General features: G+C 42.8%; 2 protein-coding genes across 5 annotated transcripts in view; both read left to right on the forward strand.

Moving 5' to 3' along the window:
- The first annotated feature begins 1,387 nt into the window (after window positions 1–1,387).
- TXNRD1 (thioredoxin reductase 1) overlaps window positions 1,388–20,443 on the forward strand; it is a 58,596-nt gene continuing 39,540 nt past the window's right edge. Inside the window, exon 1 of one of the 4 annotated variants that reach the window (XM_036301129.1) lies at window positions 1,388–1,523. Coding sequence is in view for 1 of the 4 variants with exons in the window: in XM_036301128.1 (XP_036157021.1) it covers window positions 19,359–19,658 (300 nt within the window). In the remaining 3 variants the exon portion in view is untranslated. Of the gene's footprint in view, window positions 1,524–2,810; window positions 2,965–19,326; window positions 19,691–20,443 lie in introns of those variants that run through there. The other 3 variants (XM_036301131.1, XM_036301128.1, XM_036301130.1) reach the window with 3 other exon arrangements.
- EID3 (EP300 interacting inhibitor of differentiation 3) lies at window positions 1,454–14,059 on the forward strand. The gene is made up of 2 exons (XM_036301132.1): window positions 1,454–1,523; window positions 9,213–14,059. Exon 2 carries the CDS (start codon window positions 12,623–12,625, stop codon window positions 13,775–13,777), a length of 1,155 nt encoding a protein of 384 aa, XP_036157025.1. The 5' UTR covers window positions 1,454–1,523; window positions 9,213–12,622; the 3' UTR covers window positions 13,778–14,059.

Consider the following 20,443-nt stretch of genomic DNA (forward strand, 5'->3'; position numbering starts at 1 on the left):
GCCTTATTAGCCTTTTCTGGTATGCTGTTAGAAAATATTAACTATGGTAATGCTGACCTGTCTGTCATACAGGGTTCTTAGAAATCAGTCCTTATCACTTGCTTTTAGTACTTATTTCAAGGTAAATGATTTTAAAGTCCCTCTCCTAAGACTTTTGAATAAAGTATAGTTTCTATATATTTTTAAGAAGGAGGAGTTTATGACCCTGGTTCATGGCTATTACTGTATAGATTAAATGAGCTACGGCCTATAAAATGGTTAGTACAGAGTTTGCTTTCTCCCTTAGTCCCAGCTTTCTTTCTGACACAATTTTCATTCTTTGCTCCTTAAAACATTGTATCCTGACCATCGTCTGTTCTAAGGGCCCCAGAATCAGGTGAGGCACGCTCTCAGTTTCCCTACCTAATAGTGGTTATCAGGTAGGGAAAGTGTCAGGTTAGTGCACACATGCGTGCGTGCGTTTGCGCACGTTCAGAAGCTGAGAGGATTGGAAGGGGCTCAAAAAAGTGGATTGTGTTTGTCTGCCAGGTCATAAGTGTGGTTTCTCACAGCCTTAAGAAACCAGCAACCCTTTCACCTAAGTCTGCTTCAGTCTGGCAGTATCCAGACAAAGAGGTGGGGAAGACATTCATTTATTTATTTATTCAGCAAATATACATAGCTGGCCACTAGTGCAAGTGTCAGAATATGACAGAGCATGGATATATGAGAGAGCACGGGTACTTCGGCAGCTACACCAGGCTTGGCATGGCTGGAGTTGTATACTCTTCAGTGTTCCTTAAAACATCCATGACAAACCTAAACCTGAGTGGGACAAGGAGGAAGAACTCTAAGGGGAAGTTGTGTGTTGGTGCAATTTGTCACTTCGTTTCAGGGTTAGTCAGGGTATAGTAACTTCCTTTAGGGAATTGCCAGGCTGACTAATCCATTACCTGAGGGCACTGGGTCCCCCCTCACTTTGCTGTTCACTCTATAGAATACTCAGGAGTTAAAAAAACAAAACAAAACTCATGCCCAGGTGGCACCCCATACCCATTCCATCTGAATATGGGGGGGGGGGGGCGGGGGGGGAACCAGGTGCCAGCGATTTTTATAAGATCCTCCCGTGATAACACTGGGCAGCAAAGTTCTGAAGTCACCGCCTTAGGGCATAGTCCAGTGTTGTTCATTGAAAACCCACTCTTATTTTGGGTTCTGGTTCCAGACATTCCTTAAATTGTTTTTGTTCTTTTCTTGGGTTGGGGGCGCTATCAGCAGGAAGAGGATGTGGCGTCACCCTTGGGGGAGCCTAGCTAGCCGAGCCGCGGGCGTAGGTCGCCAGGGCTGCACGAGCCGCGGATTTCTGCTTTGTCATTCTGACTCTGGCTTTCTGCCACCGCTCGGCTCACACGAGGCGTGGCTTCCCGTAGCCACCGGGAACCCGCAGCGGCTCCACTGCTCGCTTCAGTCCCGCATTGCATCGGAGCGGAGCGGGCGGCGCGGGACGCCTGAAGGAGGGCCGAGGCCCGGGAGCGCGTGTGCATGTAAGCCTTGGGTGACCTGACGGCCGACCCAGCCCCGAGCGAGCGGCCGGACCCGAACACCGCCTGCTGGGTGCCCGGAACGCGGGGAGGGGAGACGTGCAGGGGTGCCTGAGGGAGGGTGAGGCTCTTAGCCCGGGTTAGTGAAAGCTTCACCTGTGGTAGGGGACACTGGCCCCCTGGCGGTTTCCTTCCCCTCGCTCTTCTTTGTGGAGACAGTTTGCTTGCAGAATATCCGAGAAAATGGTTTTTTGTATCGTTTCTTAGTGCACGACCTTGACAGATCCTCGACAGCATTAAGAGAGTGTAATAATTTCACGACGCTTTTCCAGGATTTCCACACCAGCGAGTCCCCGGAAATCCTGAGAGGTTGGCAAATTACATGTATTTACATGTTCAAGGCTCAGAATCGTTGGACTCGCCCTAGGCAATTAAGCGGGGACAGCTGAGAGGAGCCAGGGCTGTTACCTGACTTCTTCAGGCGATACAGGACAGTGTGTAAAACCACACGCCACACTGCCCGAGTGTGGGTCCTCCACCTGCTGTTGACCAGCTTGTGACCTTGGGCAAGTTAGCTTTTCTGTGCCTCAGTGTCCCTGTCTGTGAAATGGACCTGATAGGTCTTGCTTCAAGAAGGTTGTGAAGATTGTGTTTATATATGCACAGCCACTACACAAGTGTGTTAGCTATTATTGCTGTTATAAACAACTCTACTTTTAAGTGGTGGTGTGGTTTTTGTCTCATGAATGGGCCTGGTATCAGTGTAACTGGCGTCTTTTTAGTTCTATCACTGACGCATTCTCAGAGCTCACCTGTAAAAGTGGACCATTAGGTCCCATATGTCATGGAGGGTGTTGCTGTATTGCTTAGGCCGGGTAAATAATCACCCTAAGTGGAAAGAGTGTTCGTAATTCTGCCCTACGGATTCAAATTTCCAAGAAACGCTGGAAGTTGGATTTTGACGCCCTGTACGGATGCAGTTTAAAGGAAGATTAAGTTGGGAGGTGTTTTACAAACCGCTCCGTTTAAAAGCTGAGGTAATTGTGCCCTAAGCTTCCTTTTGGAGGCTTTCCTGGGTTCCGGATGTCCTGGAAAGGCAGCGCGAGCACGTCTAGGAGACTGACTCGGGTCTGATCGGAACGCTGGCCTGTGGGGCCCGAGCCGGGCGCGGGCGAGGTCGCGGTCAGGCTGCGGCAGGGGGCGCTGTTCCGCGGGAGGCGCGGTGCGGGGCGCCGGGGGGCGCGCACTGGGCTCGCGGAAGCCCCGCCCCCGGCGCGCACTTCCCGCCGCGGCCGGAGCGCCCGCCTCACCGCGCCCGGCTCGGCTTCTGTGCCGCAGAGGACGGGCCGCGCCTCGAGCGAGCGCTGGCCGAGTGACCTCGGAGACCGACGTGCCCGTGTTTGTGAAACGGAGAAAGCTGGGCGGCCATGGTCCGACCCTGAAGGTAGGTAGGAGACGCCAACGTTTCTTTCGCCCGCCGCGCTGGGAGGGGGCCCCGCGTGGTCGCACGCCGCCTTTCAGAGCCGGGCGGATGTGCACCGACTCCGCAGGAGCCGGGCCTTGGAAATGACACGGAAACGCGCGGGCTGGCCCACGTGTTACTGGAAGTGGATGAACCGTGGAGTAAAGCGAACTGGCGAAGGGAATATGTAACTCTCTTCATCTTTAAAAATGCATTTTTGTAAAGTGTCCCTTTCCTCCTATTGTCCCTTCCTCTTTCCCCGTAAACCTAAATAACTTAAGAACTTTTAGGAGCAGTGTAGACTTGTTTGTTTAGGGAACTGCTGAGAAAAGGGGATCAGGAAATGCTTGTCGTTTTGGGCCCCTGTCCGCCTGTTCTGTTCTCTGGGAGGGAAACCCAGACACCTCCGGTGCAGGGAGAGCAACCAGGAAGCTCGTGGAGTGGTTTTGTTTCTCTTCAGGTGTCTCCTTTCTAGCCCAGAGTTAGCAATTGTGTGGAAGGAAGAGGGAAGTCTTTCCTTTGGCCGGTGGCAAGCGTGCTGCACTCCTGCCGCCGGCCCCTGAGGGAGGCAGGGGTCATGCCCTGGCGCTGGCAGAATGCTTGAGGCTGGTGTAGGGGCTGTGTAACAGGGATGATCGACATCGGGTTGGTGACCATCACCGGACACATCTGCTTTAATTTCTGCTAATTATCTTTTGTCCTTGTCTGTGCCTATATAATTTTTAAGAAACGGAACTCATATTTGAACACATTGCCTTCTGAGAAAGTAAACTTGTGGCACAGTTAAATGCAAAATCTATTTAGACATGTGTGCCTTTAGGAAGGATATTAGCAATTAATTTGCATTTTTATTATTCTAAAAATTTTATTTACGTTTTTGAAAAATGGTTATAGGAAATGGAGATAGACTTCAAAGACAAATAGCAAATTAATGGACAATAAAGAGATAAAAAGGCTTTTGGCTTCATTTAAAATACGTTGTGTTACTCAGACCTTTAGTTTGCAGGGAAAATGAGACAAAGGTCTATTAATATTCCTGTCTGATTGTTCTCTTTGTTCCACCTATTTCATAAAATTGCACTTAAAAAGTTATATAGGCATTTGAGCTTTATATAAATTCTACAGATGATCCTGGTTTTAACATCAATGGGAGGAAAAAGAATCACTGTTTTTATACGCTTTGGACCCATTTTACTGATATAATCTGATGTTTTCAATGCCATATGATCATAGGTAATTTCAGACATTTAGGGAAGTGCAACACCATGAAAGAAAAGCACACTACCAACTCACAATTAAATCATTTAGCACATCTCTTTTAAGTAAACTTACCACTCAGCTCTGTATCATTTGGTTTATTTTGGGTTTTTAGTGAGTACTAAGGAATGGAGGAAGAGACACAAGGTAAGGACCACTGGTTTGAAACGTTTGTGAATTTCCAGCCAATTGTTGCCCACATTTGGGGCTAACTGGTGGGTTTTGAAAACCTTTAAGGAACATTGGGTTTGAGTAAAGAAAGGCATTTATTTAGTGGAGAATTGAGTGTTAAGATCCTAAAGTCTACACCTTAAAAAAAGGTTAGGGTTTCATACTCTGATGGCAACATAAATAACGGAGAGGGCGTTTTTACAAATGTCTTCTTCTCCCTTCTCTTAATAGTTTTTTCCTTTGCCTCCTTTCCTCCTCAGCAAGTATCAGTGGCAACAGCAGAACTCACCTTGCTTTCATAGTACTGTAGAAGACAAGGGAGTGAGATTCCTGTTTCAAGGAACTGATAAGCTCAGATGACCACCTACAGGAAGAAGGTTTTAAAGAAGCGTTTCAAAAACTAGTCTACGGAACACCTACACAGTTCTCTGGAGTGCTTATTAAACATGCATGCCTGGGCTTTACCTGAGGTCTTGCTGAATAAGCCCTCTGGACGGGGCTAGGAGCTGCCTTTATTTATTTATTTTTTTAAGCAAGCCCCCTCAGGTAATTCTTATAAATACCAAGTTTGGAACTTTAATGTTTAAGGTAGGTTAGTCAGGATTGGTTGCTAAATAATTAGAAGCGAGGAAACAAAGAACTATTCTTTAATACCCAAAATATAATAGAAGATAGCTAATGGTAACTCAACAGGTGAGTAACAATTTATATGTGAATAGAAAAATAGGGAAATATGCTGTCTGTGGCTAGGACTTGTATGTCCATGTGTAAAATTAGAACTAGGGAGCTACTAAATTCTGAGAACTATAAATAGAGCTCCCATTGCTCAAAGGAACTGGCTTTCATGAACATTTGAGTTCTTAAGGGCATAATGCAAGTATTCTTTATAGGGAACCTTATATGTAAATCAGTGTCTCTAGGTTTCCAGAGCATTGAAACCACTTGTATAAATGCCTTTTGTTGGTATTGAGAGGAACAGCAAAGTGAATGAAAAAGTGCTCATTGGAATACTAAGTGCTGGACATACTTAAGACTTTAGTAGTCCCCAGTAGTTTGAAATAGTAGTTTGGGAGATAAGACTTAAACTGTGGCAACATGGAACTTAATTTCTTCAGGTGACAGACACAAATCTGTGCATGATTAACAATCCAAGTGAATTATGAGACGGTTGTGAGAGGAGCTCAGATGTGATCGGGTAGTGGTCAGGCGCGGTAGCCCCGTGTTCCAGCCTTGAAGGTGGGTACACACTGAAACAAAGGCAGGTCTCCTCCTTTCAAGCCTAATCTCCAGTTACCAGAAATCAGACTCTTAACTGAATAGACACCAGGAGATGAGTGGTAATTTAGTAACTCTCCAACCATTACCTTTCTCTCCTAATATTCTACCAAAACTGACAGAAAACATTTCTTTTTATTCTTTCCTCTGAGACAGTTCCATCGAGGGAGATGAGGAGGGTACCTGCTTTTGGTCTAGTTAAGGGTTGAGTCCTGAGGAGAACTTTGAAGATGAGGGAAGTGAACAGGCTCTGATTTACTTAAGAAAAGGGAAAAGGGTAAGGACTAACAAGAGTTTAAAGGAGGATAGATTATTAGGACCGAAAATGAATTTATCTGGTGCTGAATCCATGTTGCGACCCATTGACTCCTCCTCCCACTTTAACCCAGTGACAACACAAGTCTTTTTTGCTGTGTAGCTGTTCTTTTACTATTTCACTATTCTGGTGGTCCAGGGTTCAGATTTCCTCTGGCCTTTCCTGTCTGTTCACTTACCAGGACCTGACTGCTTCCTATGTGTGTGCCTGCAGTCTATCTGAACTTTGCCCAGGCTATTTCAGGTACTTAATTCCTCTTGCCCAAAGCATTTCATCAGTCTCTACCTTGCCTTCCACTGCTGATGTCCCTCTCTTTCCAGTCCATCTGTGTTCAGAGTCATCTTGCTGATTGCTTCTGTGCTGCCCCCAGATCTGTACCGGTGATAACGTGCAAACTCCTTACTTTGGTATTCTGTGTCCTCAAAGCTCTGGGTCCCACCTATTTTTCTGGTTATTTTCTGCTCTGCTCCCTCACCTACAGAAAGCTCCTGGGAATACTGTTACAGCCATAGTCCCCAAATGTCCCTTTTTTTTGCTCTGCTCTTTGTTTCAATTCCTGACTTCCTGCTCAAACCCACTTCCAACTGCCTGTGTTAGAGTACAAGGCCAGCTTTGCCCATTCTTTCTCTCCTATGTGCTCCCACAGCACTCCCATAAATCCTTCTCTGGAAAAGGAGGAAGCCCACCAATGACTTTTTTTTGGCTTCCATATCAGAAGTAGAGAGTTAGTCTTAATTCTTTGTGCCTGTGATCCCAGATCTGTATTATATAGAGCTCAGCAAATACTTAAAGGCATTCCTATTAATGACAGTAGCTACCATTTATTGAATGTCTACTGTGTGCTAGACTCTAAATGCTGTAATAGCTGGTTGAGTAAATCCTCACATTAGTCCTATGAAGGAGATGGTTTATCATCCAGTTTTACAGATGAGAAAATGGAGGCCCTGAGAATTTAAGGAGCATGTCCAGATTACACAGCTAGTTAAGTGGCAGAGCCAGGAATGGAACCCAAGCCTATCTATAAAGTTCACTTTGGTGTACTCACACTTCTGGTACTTGGCTGTGTGTTATTGCTGTTGGGATACATGCTGATCTCCCTGGTGTGATGGTGTGCTCATGACTCAAGGCTGAGCCCATGCAAATCTTAGTATTCCTAGCATAGCTCTGGCAACTTGGAATTCATTCATTAGATGCTTGCCGAGTGGAACTGCATTCCTCTGTGCCTACTAAATGGTAGCTTCCTTTAAGATGAAAATGATTTATTTTTATATTTTCTCTGTGTTGTAATACCTAATGTGCATTCAGTTAATATTTGTTGAATGAATGATGCTAGGGCTCACTTAAGTGAGGTGTTTAGGTACAAGGTGTCTGGTTTTGTGAAGGTGGGCTATCTTTGTCAGAGACCAACCCCTAAGATGTTCAGGAGAGAGTCTAGGAAGCATATAGAGCAGTTCAGAATTTTAAAGAGCTGTATGACAGCAGTGTTGTCCACCAGTCAACACTGTTCAGCAGTCTATGCAGGTGTGTCCAGGTCAGTTGAGAAGAAATTCACATTATGTCTATTTTGCTACTTATTGAGCACCTGTGTTTTCGTCATTTAGCTAGGTACTCTGTTATCTCTAGCACAGGTTTGTAGGGCAGAGTGTGTACTTTAAAATACGTTTGTCAACGAATGTTTGTATATGACTTTTTACGTAGAGTCACAACCCCTCTCTACGGCAGAGGAGGAAACTCAAACTCTGAAGAAAATAAGTGGAAACTAACAAAGCACTAGTTTTGATTTGAACCCAGGCCTCCAGGGCAGAGTTCCTTCTAGGTCGCTTCCTCTGAAAGCCACATACCCAGTGCTTTGCTACCCTGGTCCATGAAAACTATGCTCCTGGTCATTGCTGACTCCTGAGGTGTCCCAAGAGAGCTGCTAATTGCTCTTCTAGCCTGAAAGGCTCTATTCTCCTCTGTCACACCCTTGTTGACATTAGTTCTTGAGGCTTGGCAAGTCAGTTGCCACTGGGTTTTCCTAAGTGTCAGTTAAGTGTATGACTTTTACCACAGACTAAGGTGGAGGTTTTATATACTGTGAAATATTTCAGGGAATGGCTCCAGATTATTTTGTGGGACTCAACTGTCATTTTATCTTTTATTTCATTAATAATAAAGCAGTATTATCTGAATATAGAATAGTTATTCAACACCTCTTTCGGATACTGTATTTTTAAAGGAATTTGCTGAAATCCAAGGAGCCATTCATGGGAAAAATACACATAAATAATTTTGCATGTCGTCTCAGACTTTGTGGACTTGCTTCAGAATATTTAGTAGATTGGATTACCTTTCAAAGTACTATACACACTACATTAGTTGAAGCCTTACGTTTTAAAATTTTATTATATATCAAATTTCTTTTCACTGGTATTTGTTATAATGGGATTTTGTATTCCTCCTTACAGATTTAATCTTTAAAACATTTTTCGTTTCCTAAATCAACATCAAGGAGTGAAACTACTGGTTTGATTTTTTTTTTTCTTTCTATTTGATGTCTGATATTTATTAAACATTTGTTACCTTTGGGATAATTTAAGATTAAGTACTCAACAGTTGAAAATACTGTCAAATCTATCACATAATTCTCACTTAATACATAGAGTAACTTCATGATGTAAGAAGTAGTATTCCCATCTTACAAATGAGGAAACTGGAGCCTGAGGTTAAGCAACCTGCCCAAGATAACAGTAATAGCTAATAGGTCAATATTGGAACCCAGGTTTGCCTTCTTCCACTGTTCATGGTCTTTTCAGAAACCCGTTTGAAAAACACATATCTGCCTTGATCATAGCACAGTTTACCTTTAGTCTAAAGAACCAAACAAAGCAAAACTATACACTCAGAAATATAACATTAAAGGAAATTAAAAAGAAAAAGAAACTATACCTAGTATCCTAGCATCCTGCTACTCTGACAAATCAAATAGGACTTTTACTACGTCTCTTCACTATTAAATAGATACCCTGGCAGGATGAGGAGAGAAAAGCTGCTGTGAGAGAAGAAACAAAATTATTAGGGAGGTAGCTAAAGGCAGAATAAGTCTTATCTGTTGGAGTACAGGACTCAAACCCTTAAACATCTATTTGTTATAGATTAATCCTGAAGTAAAATCCCACTGGAAAAGGTGGTGGGCACTATGTGAGCTCTTTTTTTTTTCTTATTTGGCCAGAAAGAGACCTGTGATCTGTGACATACATCCCATCATGTTTGTGTTGAGTGCTGGGGGTTGTGGGACAGAGCTCAAGAATGCTTGGAAAGAATGAACCTGAATTATTAGCAAAGGGACTGAAAAAGAACGCAGGAAGGAAAACTAAAGAAAGGAAGAAAGAAAATGGAGGGCCATGTTGATCCCTTAGAGCCACTCCTGAAAGAAGAAAAAGGGGAGAAGAGGAGCTAAGTTATCTTGCAGGCCAAGTTGTGTCATTGGTTGCCTGAACTAATACTGATGCATTTTTGCTTTATTTTACAAATCATAAAGAAGTTTACCAGTATAACTGCAATTGTGTATTGCTGTCATTTATATAATTACTATAGGCCCGGTGTACAAATTCTTGCATAGGTGGGGTCCCTTGGGGTGGCCTGCAGAGTTCGGGCCCCAGCTCACGCCCCTAGCCTCATGGCGCCACCCCCCTCGCTCCACCATCCTGCCTGCCTGGTGATCAATCAGGGCCAGGCCCCCACCTGGCTCCTTCAGGGCCTGGGAGTCAGGCGGTGGCCCTGCCCTTCACGGCCACTGCAGCGACTGGCAAGGCAATTGGGCCTCCGCTCACACCTGCCTTGGCCTGGTGAACCCGCTCACGTGCTCCACCATCCTGCCTCAGTCCTGCTCTCATCGGGGCCCATTGGGGCTGGCAGCACCTCCACTGCCGCCCGCTGCCATGGCATGTATCATAGCGAGTGGTCAAACTCCTGGTTGAACTACTGCCTGAGAGGACAATTTGCGTATTAGGCTTTTATTATATAGGATTACCAGTAATTTGACCTTAGGTTAGAAAGTCACTGTTTAGTGATTTAAGGATTCAGAAGAGTAGAAATTCCCATTCTATAAATTATTAGGGAAAATCATTAGACATGAAATTTTTATTTTGAGGCTACATTTGAACCTTGTGCTCCAAAGGCAGATTTAAGAAGGCAGAATATAATGCAAGTATGTCTTCTTTCTGAGGCTGATTTAAGTTATGTATTACTAAGGTTTCTTAGGGACAGGGACCTAGCATAGAGTGAATTAAGTACTGGAAATCACACCTTAATAATATGATGCTTGTCTTTTTGTGTTCTGTTGCTTCAAGCAAATTGTGTGGGCTGTTATCTCCTGAGAAATCCCTGTAAAATGTATTAGTAATACTTTATAAGTAGGTTAGGAGAAATAATTTACTTTTCTAAAGTATTTTGAAATTCTTAGATGAAAGGCTCTGTATGAAGAAATTGGTGTCAGCTATTTTCTCTGAGTTCAGAGAAAATAGGCACCTTAGAGTGGGAAGGTTGGCTTATCTTTAGCACTTCTTTATAAGTTACTTTTATTGACTTGCAAGTGAATATCAGAAGCTCCCAAGAGTATGGTTAGCTGTAAGAGCAAACATTTTTGGGTTTGGGACTTGGAATTAGCTATGTGTTTTCATCTAAGATTTAAAACAGGTTTAAATATTAGTTTGTAATTGGCTGACTTGGAGGCAAAATATGGCCCTTTGTTGATCATGGGTCCCAACTTTTTCTCTTGCTCTTTCTTTATTTCAGAGACGGGATAAGCCTGACTTTCTGAAAAGCATCAACTTTCATTTCCTATTTGAAATTAAATCTCTTGCTGCTAAGTAACTTGTAATAGGTCTTGGAAGAAAGTGTTTCATCTATATTCATTTATACATTAAAATCTACATACTCAAATGCATCCATGTGAAAACAGTTTTGCTTGGAAGACTTAACACATTCTTGCTTTAGAGAAGCTAACAGTCTAATAGGGCAGAACTATATATATGCACAACTAATCGTAATAACATGGTGTCTTTGAAAAATGCATGCTTCTTCCTCAATTACCCTTACTTAAAGAAATAATGGTGAATGGTAGTAATAGAAATATTTTGGAATAACTTAGTAAGTTTTGCGTTTATGGATTTGCAAGAAACTTTCTGCTAATGTCCAAGAAAAATGGACCATTACAACATGTATCCCAATTTCGGTTTTGAACAAATAGTCGTACAATCTTCCACTCCCCATCGTGTTAAAAGCTCCCACTTCCCAAACAATAAAGTTAACTTTTCAATGAAAAAGAGAAAAAAAAAAGACAAATGAACCAGCCTAGGTGCAAAGGATGGAAGGTAGGGCTAATTTCCTTCCTGGTGCCTTAAAACCAGAGCTGATAGATGAAGTGTGCTGTATCCCCTCTCCTTTAAAAGGAACACCTGTTGCAGTGATTAAAAGCTTTTTATCTTGTGGGCTGAGTGCATGTTATCTTCAAAAACAAAATTATTCCCTTCCAGTGTTATGTATAATTTGTTGCTCATGTGACTGCTGAGCTGAGCCCTTTCTCCAACTGTACTAGAATTTCCAGTGAACTAGTGTGTGAATTTTCCAATTTAGGTTAGTCACCCGATTTACAGCATTCACTTGCATATCCTTATAACAGATTGTGTTTAAAATCTTCATGGCTTCACCTTTTAGGGTTCAGATTTACTATCCATTCAGTCTGTGGCCTTTAGCCTTTGGCAAGCTTTCAAATAAACAGCTCTTGCAGAGACTGTACCCACTTTATTCTCCCACCCTTGGGTTGTGGAGAACTGAAGATCACTTGAGTAATACCCCTCTCCCCATCTTCGAGCTTGCTCTGGCGCTGAAATTCGATCACAAGTGACTACTTCCTCCCCCTTCTCCGCCCCCCTCCCCATCACCAGGTAGGTTGGAGGGGGGTTGGGCTTTAGAGGGCTTAAGAGGGCCCACCACGGTAATTGACGCAATTTACATTTGTATAATAAAGAACTGAGTTACAAACAGCCATCTTGCAAATGAGCCCTTGGAGTTAGGCCTACTTGTAATAGGGTTTTGCAGTCTTGCTCCTTGGCCTTACGGGCATGGGCAGTTTATAATCTAGACAGATTTAGTTCTCAAAAAATGAAAGAATAATCATAGTAACAATAAAAAACCAGGGTCGACCTAACTGCAGTATGTGACAGCAATCTAAAGCGCAGGACCTTGAGTTTCCCCACAGTTTTATCAAAGATCATCCAGGTGTTTCTTTGAAAGCTAGAAGACACTGTCAGTAAACGCTAATACCTATCGCCTACACGGGTGTTCAGTGTGGGGTTGGGAGCCATTGTTGCGTCGTGTGTTCTGTGCGCCGGCGCGGTTCCGTGCATGCGCCGCCTTCCGCGAGGTGGGCTTTTTGCAGGGCCCTGCGCCTGGGCTCCGCGGGGCGGGCTGTCGGGAGGCGGGTGAGCTTGGGGCGGGGCCTCCTGCGACGCCCCCCTGCGCATGGGCGGACGTCTTCTCAGCTCGGCCTGACGCCGGCCTTCAATTGCCGCCGTTGTTGGTGAGAAACATCTGCGAAGGCCCGGAGCAGAGCGCTACCCGAGCTCCGCTGTCCCCGACATGTCTGATGAAAAAGATTCCCTGCGGGGAGACGAAGAGAAAGGAGAGGAGCCGGTGGTGCGGGCCACCCCCGGCAGTGCCACCCCCGGCAGTGCGCTCTCTCTGAAGCAGGCCGAGGAGGTGGACCCCCTGAAGCTGGAAGTGGCGATGGGGGCTGACGGCTTCTCTGACAGCTGCTCCGAGGACTGCTCCGACGACCTCAGCTGTGCGGCAGCCCACATAGATCCAAATCTCCTATTGCTTGTGGCTGACGAGGAGAAATGCCGGAATATCCGCAGGCAGTACCGGCAGCTCATCTATAACGTCCAGCAGAACCGGGAAGACATCGTGAACACGGCGAGCGACTCATTAACCGAGGCTCTGGAGGAAGCCAATGTCCTGTTTGATGGAGTGAGCCGAACGAGGGAAGCAGCTCTCGATGCCCAGTTTCTTGTTTTGGCTTCTGATTTGGGTAAAGAAAAAGCAAAGCAGCTGAACTCTGATATGAGCTTTTTTAATCAAGTAGCATTTTGTGATTTTCTGTTTATTTTTGTGGGTCTGAACTGGATGGAAGATGATGAACGTGATGCGTTGAATGGTTGTGATGATAACATAGTTCTTTCCTTCTGGGAGACAGTACATAAGGAAGCAACATCCTGGATATCGCAAGCTGAAACATTCCACTTTCTCTTTGGTTCATTCAAGTCAGAGTCTTCTGCCCCGAAGCGGCGACCTGGACACCATAAAAAAGCTCCCAGGGTGGAGGAAAATGTGGATATGCCTACAAAGCTGAGGAGGCTGGACCTGAGTAGCAATCAAGAAGGGACAGAAAAAGAAGTAGAAAGAATCTTGGGGTTGTTGCAAACGTATTTTCGAAAGTATCCTGACACCCCCGTATCCTATTTTGAGTTTGTGATTGATCCAAATTCTTTTTCTCGTACTGTGGAGAATATATTCTATGTTTCTTTCATTATAAGGGATGGTTTTGCAAGAATAAGGCTTGATCAAGACAGGCTGCCAATATTAGAGCCCATTAATGTTAACCAAGTGGGTGAGGAAAATGATCCCAGTTCCCATGGCAGGAAACAAGGAGTTATATCTTTGAGTTTACAGGACTGGAAAAATATTGTGGCGACTTTTGAAATTTCAGAGGCTATGATTAAAAGCTCTTACTAAATATTTTTGTTCTTAGTATAGGGTGCATTTCGTGGCCTTTCTAAAGTATCATCTCAAAATAGAGTGTAAAACCTAAATAGAAGCCCATATTGTATGTCTTGTAAAGTGAGAAAATATTTTCAAGAACATCAGAAATTGTCTTACTGTGCAGTGTATTTTTCTTGGTAGTTTATAAAGTTGTCATGATCTGTTATTTAAAAACAATCACTAGCATGTTCATGGAAATTTTTTTGAATGTCCTTTAAGACTTTATTAATAAAATTCAGTTCCAAATTTCATAAATTAAAAGGTATGTTATAATTTGCAAAAAAAAAAGGTATCGGTTATGCTCTGTGATACTGTATTCCTGTTACAGGGAATAAAATGAATCCCATATGGGATTCCTAATCAGGTTGGGGAAGGAGTGGGTAAAAAAATGCTAAATTAAAGAAAGACTATCTGTAGGGCAGTGAATGTGCAATGTTAACACACACACACACACACACGCACACACGCACACACACACACACAAACAGGTGCTTTGCTTCATTGCTAGGAAGACTTAGTAAGATTAACTCGTGGGTATCCACATTCTAAATAATTCTCCTGTGATTAGTTCAAAAGAAATATAGTATCTACTGTAGTAGATGAGGTGTCAACTAAGTGCTGAAATGTGAGTAGGAATTGGTCACAGATAGGAATGGTATACTGGACATGGAGGCAAATATAGGGAATTGTGAGAGGTTTGTGGCATTAGAAAACCATAAGATCTTTATTCCAGTTGAATGTTAAACTGGGCAAAAATGAATTACCTTTTCTGTTAGTATTCTCAGAGGTAGAAGATACTTTTGTTAGATTATTTCAAACAAAATCTTTTAACATCTAGTTCTAGTCTTTATCTGCTTGGTTAATTTCTTCTTTGACTCCTAGTTTTTCTTTGTAATTTCTGCTAGTACACCGTGTGTCCTTCAGAAATCAGTGATGTTTCATTATGTAACAACAGCCTTGAATATCTGTTCTCAATTCAATTGTGCATTTCTTAATAGGGCGTTCAATGCCTGGAACTGCCCCTGTTTCAACTGAAATAATTGATTAATTTATTCATAAAGCCATAAATGCTCCTTTTCCTTCTTTTTAAAACATAAACTAATGCCTTATTTGGAGGTTATTCCCGAAAATTTGGGTTTGTAAGAAAGCAGTTTTGAAGGTGCAGTGAGCATGCCTGTAAGCTTCTTTTCTTGATCCCTATAGGAATTTAATCTTTGGTACTAGTGGATTTTTGCCATTAAACATTATTTGGCGGGTGGATACATATTTTGCATAGCAATAATGATAAATTTTCCTATTAAGTCTAGTGTGGTATGGAGAGGGGAAATCCAAAGACTAAATGAATGACATCAAGATTGAGAGGAGAGGTTTTTGTATGTGTAATATTGAAGGGTTTTTTTTTAAGCAAAAATAGAAATTTCTTATGAAACTTGGCCAATTATTTTCCTAACAAATTAACCCTTAGATTTCCCAGTCAGTTTGAGTGGAGGTTCTGCATGTCATGACCCTTGACCTCCCCCACAGTTCATAATGTAGACAGATTAGTTCTCACACAAAATTTTGAAGGAATGCTGACCCTTCCTGGTTGTCTATCACCCTTTTATTTAGCAGTCAGAAAGCATCTTTTGGTCTCACTGATCTTCACTTTAGCCTGTTTCTTTCTACCAATTGAGTTCCTTGATTTCCAGAGACTTGCTGTTTGCGGAAAAGATACTCTTAAAATGATAGCAAAAAAAAGAAAAAAATCTTGCCTCAGTTCTTTACTTGCCACCAGATTGCTCTGTTAAATGCCTAGTGTATTTACCAGGAGTATTTGAGACTTAGTGATGACTAAAAGCAATAATAGAGAATGTGAAGGTTTGGGGTCTTCTCTACAGTTATAGCTGTTAAAATATAAATAAAATTAACCACTTGTTTTGTTTTTACTGGTTGTCATGATACCTGGGTTGCCTTATCACTTTGAAATTAAAATGACTGCTTGCTTACCTTGAAGAAAAAGGTGAATTGACCAATAGGTAATTTAATTATAGAGACTTAGGTATCCACCAAATTGCAAATCTTGTGGGTTTCCCACTAATACAGTTAGAGTGGCTCAAATTTCAGATTTCAGTAAAATCAACTGAACTTAGGAGAATATTATGGCAATTTTTTTTTTTTTTTACTAGAACTTTCTTATATAACAACCACTTTCTGTTCAAAGGACCTGGGATTAGATCCTGACCCTCTAATATTCTAGTAGAGACTTTGGGCAAATCATTGAACCTGTAAACCTTAGTTTTTTTTTGTATTTTGTTTTTTTTACTAAGTGAAAATAATACCTATCTCAAGTTTACAGTAAAGATAAAATTAGAAAATGTATGCGACAGGTACTTTAAAATATGAACGATTGGGTATGATATAGTGAGAAAAAGAAGAGATTTTTTATCATACAGACTTGAGTTCCATTCTTAGTTCATGGCAAAGCTCTTAATCTCTAAGTGTTTTTATATTGTCATTTCTGAAATGGGAAAGACATCTGCTTGGAAGACTATTGTGAGAATTAAATGGTAATACACGTACGTACAATGTGCACGCGTGCACACACATACACCTACCCCACCCCACCTCCTGTAGCACTCATCGTGAGCACTCATATTGGTGCCTCATTCTCTAGATCAGGGTTAGAAAATCCATGCTGCCACCTCCTTCCATGGTGACCATCTCTGTCATGGTTTATGCACTTTATTTGCGTGCACACACATACACCTACCCCACCCCACCTCCTGTAGCACTCATCGTGAGCACTCATATTGGTGCCTCATTCTCTAGATCAGGGTTAGAAAATCCATGCTGCCACCTCCTTCCATGGTGACCATCTCTGTCATGGTTTATGCACTTTATTTTAAGTTTAGATATGACTTCATTTGTTTTAGGAAATCAGTTACCAAGAGATTGGAATTGGTGCTTTGTTGATTTATGTACCAACTACTTGAGTGCCCACTGTGGCCAGTTACTGCTCTAGGCACTAGGGAAAAAGTGGTGGACAGAATATGACCCAACTCTCATGGAATTTATATTTTACTGGGTGTATTAGTTTCCAATTGCTTTTATAACAAATTACCATTTAGTGGTTTAAAACCAATTATGTTTTATAGTTCTGGAGTTTGGAAGTCCAAAATTGGTTTCTCTGGGCTAAAATATTGTTTCTGCACACTTGAGTTGCTTTCAGTATTATTTTTGCACACTTGAGTTGATTTCGGTATTATTTTTGCACACTTGAATTGTTTTTGGCATTGTTTTTGCACATTTGAATTGCTTTTGGCCTTTTTAAGGGGAATCTGGAGCAGTGTTTTACTGGGGTGGGGGAAAGACATTACTGAGAGGCAGATGAAAGAGAGAAAAGAATAGCTAATATGTAAGCCCAGCAAACACCTGCAGTGGGGTGTTGTGTATTAACACTTATGTCCTACTAGAGGCCTGGTGCATGAATTCCTGCATGGGTGGGGTCCCTTGGGGGTAGCCTGCGGGGATCTGGCCCCAGCTCGTGCCCCTAGGCTTGCAGCCCCAGCTCAGCCCCCAGCCCCTCAGCTCCGTAGCTACTCCTGGCACACTGCCTTGGCCTGGCTGGCGCCACCCCCTCACCTGCTCCACCATCCCACCTGCGGGGCGATTGATTGGGGCTGGGTCCTCCACCGGCTCCCTCAGCACCTGGGAGCCAGGCAGCAGCCACCACCCCTCACTGCTGCTGCTGGTCGCAGTCTGTGGGGCAATCAGCAAGGCGATCAGGCCTCTGCTTGTATGCACTTTGGCCTGGCACTGCCCGCTCACCTGCTCCACCATCCTGCCAGGGTCCCACTCTCATCAGGGCCCATTGGGGCTGGCAGCGCTTCCACTGCTGCCCGCTGCCAGCGCTGCATCACCGATGCCTGCCATGTTTGTGCCGCCCCCTGGTGGTCAGCGCACGTAATAGTGAGCCGTTGAACTCCCAGTTGAGCTCTCAAGGGGACAGTTTGCATATTAGGCTTTTATTATATAGAATAGCATGGTTCTCAGTGAGGTCTGGATTCCTATAGGGGCCCCTGAGGCTCGTTCAGGAAGTTCTTGAGATCAAAAATATCTTAGTAATACTAAGATGCTGTTTGTCCCTTTCACTCTAATTTTTTTTGCAAGTCTACCATAGAGTTTTCCAGAGGGTACATGCATGACAAGTGATGTTACAATAGAGTGAACCGCAGAAAAGATATGGGCTGCCTTTTATTAAGACAGACATTAAAGAGAATTACCAAGATATAAAACAATGCCACTGTTCTTGCCAATTAAAAATGTTTTAAATAAATTGTTTAATAAAATATTAAGATATTTAATGACTTACAATATTTTAAATCTTTTCTTAGTTTTAATTTTTAATATGATAAATATTATAAATAAACCCCATTAATCAAAGCTCTTTGGGGTTCTAAAAATTTTAAATTGTAAAGGGATTCTGAGACTAAAAAACTTTGAGAACTCTTCTGTATCAGCTACTATAATTAGCAGCCACTATTTCTAGTAGTTGTAATTGAAGGTGAAAGGAAGGAACATTTTTCTCTAGTCTGCTTACCCCATCTGTATGCTCCTTTCTTACAATGCCTGGCGGAGGGAGCTGTCTTCTACTGTCTCTTCTTTATATTTCAGACGGGAAACCACTTTCCTGCAGCTGAATTACAGTAGTGTCACTTTTAATTTAGATTAAAATTTGAAGACATCATGTTTAGTTCTGGAGTCAGCTGAATGCTTCAGTTGCCTGTCTTTGTGATTTTACACAGTTAAAAATGTTCAGGCTCTCTCAGAGCTTGCTTTGTAAAGTCTCTACACTGGTTGATATAATCTGACTTTAACCTTGGACCATAAGAACCCAGGACTGATACAGAATTTCAGCACAGAACAGATTATAAACATTGTTGGAGGGAGTATGTGGCATGACAATGCTGCTTTTTTTTTTTCTTGCTCTAGTAGCTATGTTGGGGGAGGTGGTTGCAAGAATGGGTGGTTTTCTTTTAGGCAGCCAGTGACTGTGTTCTGGCATCATTTGTGTCAAGTAGATGCAGATAAAATGAGGCTGAGATTCAAAATGGTTATTTTCCAGAAGAACATCTAAGTGCATTTATTAATTCTTTCAGGCCAGCAAGTCAGCTTTATGTTCTTTAAAAAAAAATTTTTTTCTAGCTTTATGCTCTGTGATACCAACTAGAGCAGCGGTTCTCAACCTGTGGGTCGCAACCCTTTTGGGGGTCGAACGACCCTTTCACAGGGGTCGCCTAAGACCATCGGAAAACACATATATAATTACATATTGTTTTTGTGATTCATCACTATGCTTTAATTATGTTCTATTTGTAACAATGAAATTGGGGGTCACCACAACAAGAGGAACTGTATTAAAGGGTCGCAGCATTAGGAAGGTTGAGAACCACTGAACTAGAGAGTAATGCTTGTTATCTGAAGATTATATTGGTCCTTTGATCTGAATGGCTATTGTTACCAAATTGTTTTTCCCCCCACAGTGCCTTGTGTTGAAGGAGGAGCCTCTGCCATAATGCCAGTTGATGAATACTGGCTGTGTTTACCAGCCTCTCATGTTAGACCTTTTGTACAGACCGTCAGGGTGATGCAGACTTGTCCCCACTGTTGCTGGTTTCCAGGTGTTCTGCCTTGCATCCCTGGACCATCATGTGTACCTGCTATGCTGCCAAGGGGCAGCCACAGTGCTGCACCTCCCCCTCCTCCTCCTCTTCCTCCGCCATCACCACCACCTCCCTCTGTTGCACCCCCTTCCACATCCCAAGCATCCTGTTCTACTGACCCCAAGCTCAGCCTTTCACCCTCAACATCCGAGGTAGGCAGGAGAAAAATGTAAAGTCTAGGCTGGTAAGTTGGGGGCTTTTTTTGAATTAAGGTTAAAACTTGATTTTTAAAAAACATTTTTTATTATGCTTATTAACTTTTCCAGTTATTATCACATATTAGCACAGATTTTTTATTTTAATGAACGGTAATATTAAGTATATCACCAAAACTGTATTTAAAGCTAATGTGAAATGGTAAATAATGTGTATAAAAACCAGGGGAATGAACTTTTTTAAAATTAAAAGTCCAGCCCTGACCAGTTTGGCTCAGTGGCTAGAGCGTCGGCCTGTGGACTAAAGAGACCCAGGTTCGATTCTGGTCAAGGGCATGTACCTTGGTTGCGGGCACGTCCCCAGTAGGGGGTGTGCAGGAGGCAGCTGATGGATGTTTCTCTCTCGTGGATGTTTCTAACTCTCTATCCCTCTCCCTTCCTCTCTGTAAAAAATCAATAAAATATATATATATAAAAATTAAAAGTCCAACAGTTATAGTATAAAGACTGTTATGGTTGTAACCGGTTTGGCTCAGTGGATAGAGCGTCGGCCTGTGGACGGAGGGGTCCCAGGTTCGATTCCGGTCAAGGGCATGTGCCTTGGTTTCGGGCACATCCCCAGTGGGGGTGTGTAGGAGGCAGCTGATCGATGTTTCTCCCTCATCGATGTTTCTGACTCTCTATCCCTCTCCCTTCCTCTCTGTAAAAAATCAATAAAATATATTTAAAAAAAAAAAAAAGACTGTTATGTGCCAAGTATATGGAATCTAAATACCGAATAC

Source organism: Myotis myotis, unplaced genomic scaffold, assembly GCF_014108235.1.
Source record: "Myotis myotis isolate mMyoMyo1 unplaced genomic scaffold, mMyoMyo1.p scaffold_m19_p_3, whole genome shotgun sequence".
Lineage (NCBI taxonomy): Eukaryota > Metazoa > Chordata > Mammalia > Chiroptera > Vespertilionidae > Myotis > Myotis myotis.